This window comes from Medicago sativa, chromosome 1, assembly GCF_051527215.1.
Source record: "Medicago sativa cultivar Bolivia chromosome 1, Bolivia_mono, whole genome shotgun sequence".
Lineage (NCBI taxonomy): Eukaryota > Viridiplantae > Streptophyta > Magnoliopsida > Fabales > Fabaceae > Medicago > Medicago sativa.
The window spans coordinates 62,956,533-62,972,067 of record NC_140749.1 but is presented as its reverse complement, the minus strand read 5'-3'; the positions used below and the strand labels follow the sequence as shown (position 1 = coordinate 62,972,067).

Below are 15,535 nucleotides of genomic sequence, written 5' to 3'. Positions count from 1 at the left end.
GTGAATCAACCTTCAAACCCTAGTTTGTTGCCAAGAGACAAACTCTATACAAACCCTAGTTTGATTTCTAAACCCTTGTTTCAGCCCCCTCTATCTCTCTCAAAATAGTCTGATACAAGGCCTATATTTATAGTAAAAGAAACTCCCATAAAATTGTAACAAATCTGGCCCAAAAATACGTTTCTGAAAAATAACAGCACGCGAAATCGGCCACCGATTTTCCAAATCGGCCACCGATTTTTCCCGAACAGAAAGCCTCCCAAAAGGCAGCCAAAATCGGCCACCGATTTTCCAAATCGGCCACCGATTTATACTTTCAGCAAACATCAATTTTGGCCTCCAAACTCCAATTTTGAGTCACTTTCACAACAATCTTACTACAACATTTTAAAACTTGAGAAATAGTTTCTTCAGATATGTCCTTCCAATAGCTCAAATCAAGCACCTCCAAGTTGGGGAAAATGGAAGCAAACAATATGATGTTTTGATCTCTCAAGTATTGACAGTGAGCCAAAGAAAGAGACTTTACTTTCGGGCTTACGATGGCAAAAGAATTAGAATCCTCCCCTCCCCCTCCTATAGTCTCATTCCCAATAGTTGTGTATTCCATTTTGATATCACTAAGTGAAGGACAGTTTGTAACGAGCAAAAACAAAGCTGACTCTGTTAGCTTCCAACATCGAGTAAGATTTATAGACACTAAATGAGAAAGAAACAAAGAGAACTCGGCAACATGTTGATCATTGAGAAAATAAGTGTAACTAAGATCCAAATGTTGTATATACGGAGAGTTGGATAGGAGAGAGTTAATTCCATTAATGTGATTGTCAACGCACACGAACCCAGGGCGAGAAAGGTCAAGGTGTTTGAGCAAAGGGAAACAATCAGCAACGAGTAAGAGCTGGTTATGATCAGGATAAGCACGGCAACAATTGAGAGAGGTCAATGTTGTAACGGTTTGGCAGAAAGCGTGCAAGCCATCTGCGGGAAAGGCGGTTGGGACAGGGAATTTGAGTGATGTGAGTTTGCTGAATGGGAAATTAGAGATTTTGCAGAGAAGATCGTCCAGTGAATAGTTGTAGCGGGAGAGGTCGAGGGAAGTGAGATTGGTGAACCTTTTTAAAAGACGAGGGAGGTAATGACGCGATGCATCAGTGACAGAGAGTGAGAAACGAAGACGATTGGTGATGGAGAGGAACTGTTTTGAAACAAGCGATAGAGAATTGAAGTTGATTTGAGATAATTTTATGATAATCTCCCAACATTCGTCAGGTAAATATGATTCTGAAGTTCTCTTTGGACTTCCGGCAGGTGAAGATGGACAGATGGTAGATCGATCTTCAGCCAGTTTCGCCGGTGAAGATTTCAGGGAACAAGTACTTTTCGTTTTCATTGGCAGCAGGGTATGAGCGCAGCTGGTTCTCTTGGTCAGTTTCGACGGTGGTAAATTTTCTGGTGAAGATTTCAGGAAACAAATTCTTTTTCTTTTCATTGGCAGAGACGGTTCTGATGGTAAATCTTCGATGATGATTTTATGTTCAAGGGTTTGCTGGAGACTAAACAAACCATAATGGTTTTGGTGATGCGTGACATCAATATATATGGATTAGAGAATGGGCTTTCTTTGTTTATGAACTACTGTATCTTCCGAAAATTGCTCAATAGGGTGTAATTAGTTATCACTAGAAGATGCTACTCATTCTAAGATCTTATCTTTGGATTCAAATTTTTAAGGAATAATGCTAATTTTATGAAACACACACGCAAGAAACCGACGAGCGCTTTTTTTCATTAGCAATTTCACAGAGCAGGTGATTATTATGAAAAATTGAAAATACAAGCATTCTTGTGTCTCGTATGCATGTTGTTCGTAATTAATAAATAGTTCTCATTTTTAAATAGGTTTAATTAGTTATCATTTCTTTATCTTTTAATATTAAAATTGAATTTAAATTTCAACTATAAAATATTTTTTGTAAAAAAAAACTATTAAATAATTTGATTCAATAAATTTAATTTTAATTTTTTTGAAACAATACTTTATATGTATTTAATTTATTATGCACATGTGTTACTAACACATTTTTTTAATTAAAAAAGAGATTTTTTAGTAGTATAAATAGCTTAAAAAATTAAATAGCTAACTTATCATTATAAACTCCAAGTAATGATATCATTACTTTCACGTTTGTATCCACTGATTGAGAGTTTTTAAAATATCAATGTATGTGTATCCACGTATATCATGTTTTTTTTTTGTCATCCCTAATAACTGATACTGTTACTGTATCTGCTAATAACCACTACAATTTTTTTATCCATTAATTTTTTTGAAGGTTTATTATTCGTTTGTGTGTGTGAACCAAATATCATTTGCATGCAACTATATATACTAATCCTTCAAACCAAGTAGGACCATAATGGTTTATTATTCTTTTGTGTGTGTGAACCAAATATCATTTGCATGCAACTATATAGACTAATTGCTCTTGAGTGATAATTCTATTATATTAATATTAATATTATTATTATTATTATTATTATTATTATTATTATTATTATTATTACTACTACTACTACTACTAGCGAAAAGATGGGTAATACCGTGCCCGTCTGTCCGCTCTTTTTACCATGCTAACATGTATGTATATTTTATTATGTTTATTTGTATAATTTTGATTACAAATTTTAAATTTTCAAATATAATGGAAATTATTCGTACATCGATTTATCTACAAATTATCGTCAAAGCATATAACAAAATTATTTATCAACTCAATGTATTTTGGTTTGCCCGTGTATAAAATAAAATTAAAATTACAATCATTTTCTTATTGATTATATTTATAGTGACATATACTTGATCTAGGTTGTTACATTTTTTTTAAGGATAAAGGAAAAAAAATGAACATATACTCATATCATGTTTGTTAAACGATATATTTTGTGTGGTAACAAAAAAAAAGTTGTGTTTGTTACATCTTTTCTAATATTTGAATTCACTCATGAGTCTCATCCATTACCTTTTTAAAATGATAAGGAAAAAAATCGAACATATACAATTTGTTACATTTTGTTTTAATATTTGAATTTTCTCATATCTATTTGTATAAAAGATGATAGTAATTTTGGAAAGAGAAAAACTTAGTCCAAAATAGGCTATTTTCTCTATATATAGTATGATGGTAATTTTGGAAAGAGAAAAACTCAGTCCAAAATAGGCTATTTTCTCTATATATAGTATAGAAGTATAAATTATTATTATTATTAAAATTGATTGTAAATATATACAATTTTTTTGTTCTTTTTAAATATAATTTGACATTTTAATTCTAATTATTTATTTGTTTTTCAGTATAGCTTTCACTAAAACTCAATTTAAATTATATTAAACTCAAAATAGTTTTTTTTATCAATTTTAACAGATACTCCCTCTGTTCCCTTTTAAAGTGTCATTTTAGAAAATTAACACGAAAATAGCAAAGTGTATTTTTGCACATTTTCTTCCTATTATACCCTCAATTTAATCCACCAATATATTCCTATTTTTGGCACACAGTTTATGCTTCCAATAAATGTAATATGTTATATTTTTCTCGTAAGAAACATTTGTTTTTTTAAAAGATCGTAACAAACATTTGTTAGTTACTATTTTTTTCTCCAACAAATTCTTTTTTTTTACACTCTCTCATAACAAACAATTGTCAAATTTGCTCTTCCTTTTGAATATTCATGGAGTTTTTATTTTTTTACGAGTCTTCCACTCTTTCTTCCTTTTGAAAATTCATGGTGTTTTTATTCTTTCTCTCAAATCTGTTCTTTTACTTTGCACTTGAAATTTTTAACAATTATTCATCTAATTTATAGAATTTTAACTCTTCATAAAACCATTATTGCATGTAAAAAAAATTTTGTTTAAATCTGAAGATAACAAGAAACAAATTTTGTTTTAAAAAAAAAACAAACAAACTTTGTTTAAAAGAACAAACTTTAGTTTTTCAAATATATAACATTAATTAGTTTTATTGAAAAAATAAGAGTAACCAAACAAAGAAAAAGATACGAGTAATTGACAAAGGGTATAATTGACAAATCGTACCCTTAAAATACCAAAACGACAATTAAATAGGAACGAAAAATTCACCCTTAAACGACACTGATCAGTGCATTTTTAATGTACTTTCTTCTATCTTATGCTATGGCAATCCTATGATTTCTCCCTTTATTTTTAGTGTTTTTAATGTGTTTTCTAAGTTTAGTTTAGTTTTGCATTTATTTTATTTTCGCTACTTATTTTCTGAATAAACAGTAATTTGACAACTTTCATTGCGCAGGGCATAACTGGAGTTGTGTTTATAGGTTTGAGGCCCACGACCATGCGTTGGAAAGCTAAGAGAAAATGCTACAACTTTCATGTTGAGGCCAGAACCCAGTTCAGAGCGCACAGGAGTCAAATAATTGCATTTTGTTCCAGACGTTATCTTAAATAATTAATTTTGAGACAACTTATGTTTTTCGGCCTGATACTTTTAAGGCCCGTTTTTCCCATGTAATATAAAAACTAAAAAACACAGTTAGGGCTTCTAATTCACTGTTCACAAAATAGAAACCCTAAGGCAGCCGCTTGCTATGGAGAACTAATCTCTCTTTCGATCCATTGGTGAAGGAACTTTGTTGTTGACTCTTGAGGTTCGGTTTTAATAGAAATTTGTTATGTTTATGCTGATCATATATCAATTTTCGTGTCTCTTTTTTGTGTATGAATTTGTTACAATTGATGCTTAATTATTTTGTTTCATATTCATACCATTGAGATTGTTCAAATTAATTAATCGCTTGTTTAAATTAATTTGAACAAAAAACTATATATGCTTTCTTTTTTGATTGCAAAAAGGGTTGATCGAATCTTGTTATGATGTTAACTTTGTTCTTGGTGACGCTTGATCATCACCATAGTTAGGTGAACACGTATGATGCTTAATCAAACGAATTCTTTATAAAACTGGTTTTCGCTTGTTAAATGAGTTTTATAATCAACCAAAGCATAAACTCTTAAACAAATATTTTCTGAGAACCTGTGATAGATGATAAACAAAGTTTTCTAAAACCAGTGGATTGTTTTTCTATTAATTGAATTCGTCATCCTAATTTGCATTTTGTTCCGTGAAGCAAACAAAAAACCCCCAATTTATATTTCAGAATTCATAGCTGTTGTTCTTGTTATTGGCAATTGTTAAATCAGAAATCTTCGAGAGATGACCAAGGTTAACTACCTTGTACTACTTGCTTTAAAACACTTATTTTTGATCATGCACGACAGCGATCAAATTGGCCCTGTTGCCGGGGATCTCTGATTAAGGATAGCCAATTAAGAACCCACTAACCCCTTTAACATCTGTTTTGTGTTTATTTTTGTTGATTTTCAGGTGACCGTACTGTTTTTGTTGAGTTTCAGACGCCTAAAAAACCGGTTTTCAGTCTACTGTGTGCGATTGCTCTGAAACTTGGTCTGGAAATCCAGAAAAATTCACTGATCATGACTCCTTTAGAAGAAACTTCTAAAGGATTCTGGTGCTCAAAACCCCAAATTCATTGTTTTTCTATTAATTGAATTTGTCATCCTAATTTGCAATTTGTTCCGTGAAGCAAACAAAAACTCCCCAATTTATATTTTAGAATTCATAGCTGTTGTTCTTGTTATTGGCAATTGTTAAATCAGAAATCTTCGAGAGACGACCAAGGTTAACTACCTTGTACTACTTGTTTTAAAAAACACTTATTTTTGATCGTGCACGACAGCGACCAAACACTTAAAAAGGAACGGAGGGAATAATATTCAATGAATGTTAACTCAGTTGGCAAGGAGTTGACTCACGTGTATAGTCATGAGTTCAATCATCGTTGTCGATGTGAAGACATATTTGATGGGTGATATGTAATTACTTCTATTAACGCTCTTTGAGCTTGAGACCCTGATCCTAATGAGCACTGGAAGCTAACCTAAACGTTTTTTTAACCAAATCCTTTACTAGATAATTCATTTTTGTAAGAAGAAATTGGTAGAGAAAATTTAAAATAATTATTGGATTAAAATTAAATTATTTATTTTAATCAAATTTACATATAAGGAAATAATTTTTTTCTTACATGTAGTCCGTTCTATTTTTATTTTTTGTGTGTTGCTGATACCCAGTTTATTCATTCTAAACACACATTCTTGATTAAATATTTTAACTTACACAATTGGGATTTATTTATTTTATATTTTAGGTAGATGTTTTTTTTTTTACAAAATAGGTATATGTCTATAGTTCATTAAATGAATTGTAGGTTATAATATGAGTAATCTTTTTCCTTTTTTATTTATGAGATACATAATTTTTTTAATGAATAAGATATTTAATTACTTAAAACTTGGTATTTGACTCAAGAACCAACGAATATGAGAGGTCAAATCTCATTGAATACCACATATATAAAATCCAAACTTTAATAATATATATGCAACTCACACAACGTCGGAAAAATATGCTAGTACTTAGAAATAACAAGGAAAAAAACAAACTAATGGTGTTTTGGTACTCAAAGGAAGATAGCTTCCGATTGCATTAAAAAAAAAAAAACACGAATCGGAATAGATATGGGACATGTTTTGCAGTTGTATGCAATGGTGAGTATAAAGCCAAAAATAAACACTTTTGGTACAATCAATAGATTTTGCAAAATACTAGATTTTGAAGTGTCTAGTAGTACTAGCATGAGCCTTTAATTAGGAGGTAATAAGTCTACTTTAGTGGAGTACTATGACTTAGATATTGATTTTAATAAGTCCATTGTGGACTACATTAAATTTGAAGGGGGAGTTGTGGCTTGACGGTGTTTCGTGGGTGTAGAGTAGTCCACAATTAAGGTAGAGAGTTCATTGTCATTATCAAAACATGTAAGAGTTGTCATGGTTAAAGAATTCTTGTACGAGTTTGGTTTCGTTTAAGACAAATACATGTTGTTTGTTTCCGGTGAAGGTGTTATCCATCTCGGTAAGAAATCAGTTTTTCGTAGTTATGTTAAGGACATATTCTTGATACGTGAAGCTTTGCATATATGCTAGATTGTGAGTTAACTAAAGTCAATATTGGTGCTAATATGATGACAAAAAATATTCAAGTCTATTATGTGTCTCCACGAGTCATATTAGGGTTGAAATATTGAATATTTTGGTGTGAAGAATAGCCGCCACATAGAGAAAAGACGAAGAAATCAAGCCAATCTCATTTTTTCACCTTCCTATAAAATTGCGCTTCAACATGCATTGCGCTTCAATATGCATTGCGTTCATCGTTGAGCCGGGGTTGAAACTTTTACAGCGTGTCATATTAGAGTATAGTGAGAAGATAACTTGGAGAGCAAGTTATCTAGATAGTTTGGAGAGCAAGCAAGTTAGTTAGGAGTTAGTTATACTAACTCACCTCTATAAATAGCTCTCACCATTGTACTCATATTCATATCTTTTATCAAATCTATTGATTCTCCTATGAGTCTCTATGACTATCTTCCTCATGAATACAACTATGCACTCTTTCTTGCGGATCACTATGACTACTATCCCTGGGATTCCATGATTCGTAACATGGTATCAGAGCGATACCCTAGGGATGAAGATGATGATGCTTCCGCTTTCGCTTCCGGTTCTGACATTGATGAAGATGAAGATTTTGATGACGTAACCTCTGCTTCTGCAATTCAGGATACTTCAGCTTCTCATGATTGCATCCGATTCGGCAGTTTCGAGTCTCCAATTACTCCAGTTTGCAATCCTGTAATCAAACCAGAATTTGATAGATTTTCCATCAAGATTGGGGAGATTTCCTGTGTTCTTGTTCCTTCTTTCAGCAACATCATTGAAGATGAAGATTTTGTGTTCGCTGTTGAGAAAGACGAGAAATTGCAGTTTGTTGAACCAGAATTGAAGACTCACGAATCTGTTTACGGTTTCTTTGAAGCATCGGAAGACTTCGTCATACACACTGCTCCGGTGAGATTGAGGAGCTCTGTTTACGGCGTCGCCGCCTTGAGGCGTTCTGCCTTGTGGTTGTTCGTCAGAAAACAGACTGAAATGATTGCTTCTGCTGTCGACAACAAGATTCATTTCTTTCAATTACATGACGAATCAATCGTTGATTTCGATCCCGGTGGAAGTGTTGGTTCGTGTTCGTTTTTCTCTATTTTCATAGTTCTCCGTCAAATTCGTTTCCGATTGTGGTGGATACCATGGGATCGAGGCAAGAAAGGTCTATCTTCATTCAAATCAATACACGCCATTACAGAAGCTCGTGTTTTCATTTGTTTCTGCTTGGTTCGATTCAACACGCCATTGAAGAAGCTCTCGAGAGGAAGGATCATCGAGAAAATCATCTCGTTTGATTCCTATCACAAATTCGCATTTTCAGAATCACGTTTTGAGGAAAATGTTTTTTTTTTTGGCTAAGCAACTTCGATTCAGTTATTTGATGTGAGTTGTTTATGTTCGAAGAATCGCGTTCTCTCACAGTTTTACATGTTTGAAATCACATTTGCAACAAGCTTTTCTGTTTGAAGAAAGTGCATTCCAGAAGCGTGTTTCGAAATAAGTTGTTTTTGGTAAAGCGTGTTTGGAATAAGTTGCTTTGCAAAAGCACTTATTGAGTGGCTGATTGAAGAAATTAGGGATCAGGAGGGAGATGCAAACGAAACTGAATCAGACTTCTCACAAGAATTCTCAGTTGCCTTGGTTTTCTCACTGATGGGCTTGGCCATGGGCTTCATGAAGATTGGGCTACTGTCGCAGAATTGTTTTACTTAGTTTACCCTGCACTTTACTTAGTTTTTAGTATAGTGAATAAACTGTCATTTTCATTGTGTTTCAAACTCAAATTGGTGAATTTCCCCATTTTGAGTTTGAGGGGGACTATTAGAGTATATTGAGAAGATAACTTGGAGAGCAAGTTATCTAGATAGCTTGGAGAGCAAGCAAGTTAGTTAGGAGTTAGTTATACTAACTCACCTCTATAAATAGCTCTCACCATTGTACTCATATTCATATCTTTTATCAAATCTATTGATTCTCCTATGAGTCTCTATGGCTATCTTCCTCATGAATACAACTATGCACTCTTTCTTGCGGATCACTATGACTACTATCCCTGGGATTCCATGATTCGTAACAGGTCACAAACATAGAGAGTAAACCATCAAATTAACCATCTTTGACTTGTTAATATTTCAAACTAGTTTGTCATATGACGAAGGACCTGATTAAGAAACTTTTACCAAGACCAAGAGTAGTTTAAAATATTAATAGAGTATAGATTAACTTGAGAGTGACTTATAACCCACTTGGGTTGGCCTAGTGGTATTGGCTTGGGATCTGGGAGTGTGCTCCTCCTCAAGGTCTCAGGTTCGATTCTCTCTAGTGTCAATTTAGGTGGGCTAATTTAGCTTTTTCAAAGAGTGACTTATAAAGATAGAGATCAATACGGTGGTTTATTCCAACAGCTTCTTCAAAGAGTGACTTATAAAGATAGAGATCAATACGGTGGTTTATTCCAACATTTGGCTCTTTGTTTTCAAAAGTTGGATCGACAAAAAAAAAATGAAATGGGAGATATCTGTTCACATCGAACTTGCATATTTTTAATTGTTTTCTACTTCTTCCCTAAAAAAAAAAATTGTTTTCTACTTCTTGTTCATACGCGCAAGTATGTGTGCTTAATTAGTGATATTTTGACCCCAAAAAAAATATTTTTGGGTGTTGGCACAATTTGTGCACTATTTTGTATCCATATTGATGTACTCTCTTCGGTTTTTAATACAAGTAAAAAAAAATTAAAAATGGTTCTATTTATAAGAAAATTTTATAATTTTTAAGGTGTATTTATTGCATAAAAGACTTTTTAATCCTTTTTTAATGTTTGTCTTTTTAATTGAATAACAACAATTATTTATGAAAAAAAATACGTATTTAACATTAAATATACAAGTTTCAAGGCAAACTTGCTTTTTTAAACTTTTTAGCATGTGCAAATTCGTACATGTTAAAAAAACTTATTTAATACTACTTCACAAATGTCTATGAGTATATATATTTGTAAAAACATTAAAAATGTTGCAACAATTAATGGATGTCCTGGTTTTGATATATTTTTCTTTTGTTTTTCTTCTTATAATAAGGATCACATGGAGTAGACATATTTCTTTGATCTCGATAACATGCGTTTCCCGCATTTCTTTAAGGTGATTTCTTTAAGGAATTTTCATGTTAAAGTATTAATTAATGTCTTTTGCGCATTTAATTTGTTTTTATTTTAGAGTCATTTAATTTGTTATATTTGCTGTAAACATTTTTATTGTTGCTATGCACGTGCTCTTTGTAATTTGAGAGAATTTGTTTCTCCCGCCTATAACTTGTACTATTGTATTTATGTTGTTATTTCCTTATCACATTGTTCATAAATTAAAGAATTGATATCTCATGTCAGTTTGCATTTATGCGACACAAGGAAACAGGTGAGTAGCTTACCGGAATACAGCACATATATTGATATTCTTGTTTCAAAGAAGCAAAATTTTGTTACACCATTTACATACATCCCATAAAAACACCAAATGCTATGATTCTATTATTTGAAACTCCTTTTATTTTATTTGTTTCTTTTAGTGGACAGTAATAAAATTAAAAGAAAAGAATAAACATAGAACATAATTCTTCAAATTTGGTTTGTTCATCATAAAAGAGAACAATAAGAATAAGATAGTATGTATTTATAAAGTTCGAAAATAAACACAATTAGGCAGACAAATTAAGAACGTAGCTAATATTGGTTAGTATTACTAGTTGACCGATGTAGTTTTTGTCTCATTCAATATGAATGTGACTTACTATAGTTGCTAGTTCGACAATATAAATGGCATTGCCATTCACGGTTAGTTAGCTGAGATATCTAACTGTTCATTAATTTCTACCCTTTACCAAGCTTATTGATACTTTAGCCTCACCATAATAAATTTACAGTTGAAAAAACACGGGTATCTAGTTTGTACCAAAATTTTACTCTCTATTCCTCCATAAAGCTACACTAGAAACTTTTTCAAAAATAAAAAACAAAAAAAACTACACTAGAAACTAAGTTACACCGAGAAAGGGAGATGATGGAATGAGGGTCATTGAAATGATGTTCTTGCTAGAAGCTGCTGCTAAGAGAAAAAGTAAAATGGAAATTAGAGCATAGTAACTTACATCAAAGAATACACTAGACATATATAGCCATTGAAAATAACCAATTAATGAAGATGGTGTACCCATTTGGATTGGTCCGGTGATGTTAGTTTGAGACCTTAGAATGTGTTTCTCGTTGCGTCTCATGTTCGGTTCTCTTTGTGTCAATTTCGATGTGGTTAGTTTGACTTCTTTGTCTAAAATGTGTGTCATGGTCACAAATTACATTAAACCTATTAAACAAATAGCACGCATGGAGTAAAATGGGATTATGTGGATCATGCATACATATTAGACTTTTTTTTTTTTTTTTGCAACCGCGCGTATATTAGACTTTTTTCATTCAAGTAATGGATAGGAAGTTAGCAAATGTTTCAAATTAACCTGCAGGGGGGTGGATATATGATGTCAGAATATAATTAAATGAAAGATCAACTATCACAGAGATTTTTTTACAAAAGAGGACCACTACATATTTAAACATCAAATCTCTTGGTCCAATTAATGTTGTTCAACAACATACTGTAGCTATTAAATTCGAATAAATTTCAATTTTTTCATATCCTAGCTAACTTCTTTTTGTCATTAAACTACTCCTATATTAGTACTAAATCTACCAAAAAAAAAATCTATAGTAGTACTAGTATAGGATTAGGAGTAATCCTACCTATCGCTGTTCTTTTCACAAACCTTTGGAACATGATTTTAGTATAACATGAGCACTGGTTTTGTCATTATCACTTATATAAACTTTATTTAATTGACAAAATTGAAGATGATGTTGCTCCTAAGTTCTATAGTATTTTGTTGATTTGGATATGCTTCATATGCGGTAACTACCTGCAAATTGTATTTTGCATTTTAAACATAAAAGGCTCGCATTTTCTTTTGACTGCAAACAGTAAAAGGCTCACATTTGAACTTCAAGTTTCATTTTTTTTTTCAGATTAAAGGAAAAAAAACAATTAAACATATTTTAAGTTCATCAACGTTACCTCTATTACATTTGAACATCTTGTTAAACTTTCAAAATTGTCTTCACTTGGCCAAAATTTATCTATCTAGGACATTGTCTCAAAGTCCAGCGCTAGCTAGCAACACTCATTCTAACAATCTCAACTCATATCGGTGTCTCAACTTAAACAAAATTATTGTTTCTTTTATCTCCATGTAAAAATTCACTCACAAGGTTGCATAACTTGCATTCTTCTACTCTTTACGTTCTTTCTTTTCATTTTTTCTTAATTATTTTTTGCTGACAGAATGACAATCATATAAGAAATGTGTAAAACAGAAAATAAGACAAGAATATAATGAGTTCTAGAAAAAAGCATGCACATATTGCAAATATATAATACTTTCATATGCTTAAATTTAACTTTTATAACTAATAAATAAACTTGTACGTTAGAAGTACACACACGTTAGAAACCAAAATAATACTAGGTAGACTCTTTCACTAGATGAAAAATCTAATAAAACACTAAAACATTGTGATAACAATACTCCCAACTTTAATTTAGTTTCTTTTAAGAAAAGTAAATTGCATAGTAATTAACTTGACACTCAAGGTTGAGGAAAGACACCACCACCAGTACCACCAAGTCCTCCGAGTCCACCAGCACCGCCAAGTCCGGGGAGTCCACCAAAGCCACCAGCACCACCAAGTCCAGGAAGTCCACCACCACCACCACCGATTCCTCCGAGTCCACCAGCACCGCCACCTAGTCCTCCAAGTCCACCACCAGCATCACCAGCACCACCAAAGCCTACACCTCCAAAAGGCAGTCCATTGTTACCAATGCCTGAAAAAACACCAGCTCCAGTCATGTAATTCTTCTGATCCTTCAAACCATCTTCTCCAGCAGGCACATTTCTTGCATTTGTTGCAACCACAGCAAGAGCCAAAACAACCAAAATGCACCACTTAGACATTTCTCTCTTCACCTTTTTTTCTCTCTCACTGTTTCTAAACTTAAAGTTGATACTATGTTCAAATACACGAAGTGGGTTCTCCTTTTAAAGAGGAGAAAAGAAGATACAGTTGGGTGGTTGGGTAAAAAGTAAATGAACTTCAATGCTATAGCAGAGTCTTTTAGCTGTCAATTAACAAGATTGTACCAAATATTACTGTTATAAAGTGTACGTATGTTTTATTTGTTTTTTTTGAGGGAAACGTATGTTTTATTTGTTTTTACCATCTTAAATGGATTAAAATTAAAGTTTATTTAATTTCTTTTTTTGATTAGAAGTTTATTTAATTTTTTGTTAATTGATTCTTTTAATATTGCTGTTTGTTTGGAGCCTTTATTACACAAAATCAGAGCCAACTTGAATGTGTGACCATCATATCATGTGGCTGCGATTTAGATCAACGACTTAGATCACTTTACTATATAAAATTGATTGTGCGATATTAATTACATGATCTCAAATTAACGACTAAGAATAATTATTGCACAAAACCATGTGGTATTCGACTAAATGTGATCGGGGTCCGATTAGTGGCAAACGTACTTGCTTATTATACTCATTTTTGATGAAATCGTTTTTAAAATTGATTATTACAACTTAAATTCACAAAACTATAATACATAATTGTTTATATTTTTTTGAGAGGACAATTATTTATATTTTTGTAAAATGATATCGTGGCTAAAGAAAAATATTACACCATTGAGCTCCCAAGAATTCTTCTCAAACTGAATAGTGTTTCTAACACCGGCTTCGCCATTGACGGTAATTAGTAGGAAAGACATTCAAGTTATATAGTAAAGTGAGATTGTCGTGGTGGTTATCGGCTTATATACCCACAAGATCGTCGTCCTCTTATACAGTTGTAGTTCACATTCTTCAGCGCAAAGTTTCATATACCGACAATATGTTCGTTAGTAGTTGATCGAGCAAGGTAATCTTATACTCTCTCCGTCTCTATATCTAAGCACCTATTTGACTTTATTTTTGTCCCTAAATGTAAACCCCTTTTCAGATTACTAAATGCATTTATTATTATTTTCCTAAACATACCCTTAATTAATACTACTAACTTATCTTAAAATATGAAAAGTCAAATTTAATACACATACAAATAAAGGACAATTTGGTAATATTAACACATAAAATAGACACATTAATTACACAAACAGTTTTTCTTAAGAAATGTGAAAAATGTAAAAGGTGTTTACATATAGGGACGGATGGAGTATATATTATGAATATTATTTTGATTCTTTCACTCATGTTTCTTTTTTAAGTTTTTTTTTAAGATGGAAATATTATTATCGAAAATTTGACAATCTAAATACATTGTTAGGTTTTAGAGTCAGAACTATAAACCATGTGCCCTTTATTGATGATTTTAGTCTACGAAGATGTGGATCTATTTGATTGGCATATTAAAAGTAAAAATAAAGTGGTTGAAAATTAAAATGGATAAAAGGATTCCTAATCCAAATTTGATTTCTTAAATTCACTTGTAAACATGGAAAGTGTTTAAAACCATATAAAATTGTTACGTGTGACGTAATAATAGACCGCAAAGAAATGAAAATGAATCTTCTTTAGTCATACTAGTATGGAGCCCGTGCCAAGCACGGGTAAATAAATAACTATTAAGAAAATATTTCAATAACATTTAGTTAAATCACGTCAAATATTTTTTTGCAATGTTTTAGGAATTAACTTTTTTTTGTGGTGTTCTTTTGTGGTGTTCGAGGTTCGAACCTCGGACCTTACATATATTATGTATTGTCCTTACCAACTGAGCTAAGCTCACGGGGACTTTAGGAACTAACTTAAAAAGTAGTATCATGGTATAATTTAGTCGGATATACTGTAAAAGATATTTCTAGTATCAATGTATATAAATTAAATCTTTGGTTCTATATTATAGATTGACAAAACTATTGTCAAGAATGAGATTAAAATTCATTAACAAAATTATATATAATTTGATACTATGATTCATAAATCTCTATTTTTATACAAATATAAAAAATTAATCAAATTAATAAAAGGGTCATGGTCTATTGTTAGAGTCATTTTAGTCGTAAAGTGACGAACTCAACTTTGAATCCCGTCCTAAGATGATAGGTACATTATTTTTTTTCTTCATATTTTCTTACTTGTGAAAATTTTATTCATGTGTCTAGGGTTTTAAATATTAATCGTACTTAAAAAATATTGATCTTTTTAAATAAAAAGATGTTAATTATGTTAAAAAAAATTATTCATAAATATTCATCCCTTGTATAAATTTTTATTTATATAAAAACAAATTAACAT

The 15,535-nt window shown here is 31.7% G+C and overlaps 3 protein-coding genes across 3 annotated transcripts; 1 reads left to right on the top strand and 2 right to left on the bottom strand.

Moving 5' to 3' along the window:
- Positions 1–316: 316 nt before the first annotated feature.
- Positions 317–1,685, bottom strand: LOC146956231 (uncharacterized). Its single transcript, XM_085749190.1, has one exon. The coding sequence runs from the start codon at positions 1,490–1,492 to the stop codon at positions 317–319; it is 1,176 nt and encodes a 391-aa protein (XP_085605316.1). The 5' UTR covers positions 1,493–1,685.
- A 5,846-nt stretch (positions 1,686–7,531) lies between these two features.
- On the top strand, positions 7,532–8,485 carry LOC146956230 (uncharacterized). Its single transcript, XM_085749181.1, has one exon. The coding sequence runs from the start codon at positions 7,532–7,534 to the stop codon at positions 8,483–8,485; it is 954 nt and encodes a 317-aa protein (XP_085605307.1).
- Positions 8,486–12,590: 4,105 nt separating this feature from the next.
- LOC146956229 (uncharacterized) lies at positions 12,591–13,251 on the bottom strand. The gene has a single exon (XM_085727716.1). It carries the CDS (start codon positions 13,184–13,186, stop codon positions 12,818–12,820), a length of 369 nt encoding a protein of 122 aa, XP_085583842.1. The 5' UTR covers positions 13,187–13,251; the 3' UTR covers positions 12,591–12,817.
- Positions 13,252–15,535: the final 2,284 nt, after the last annotated feature.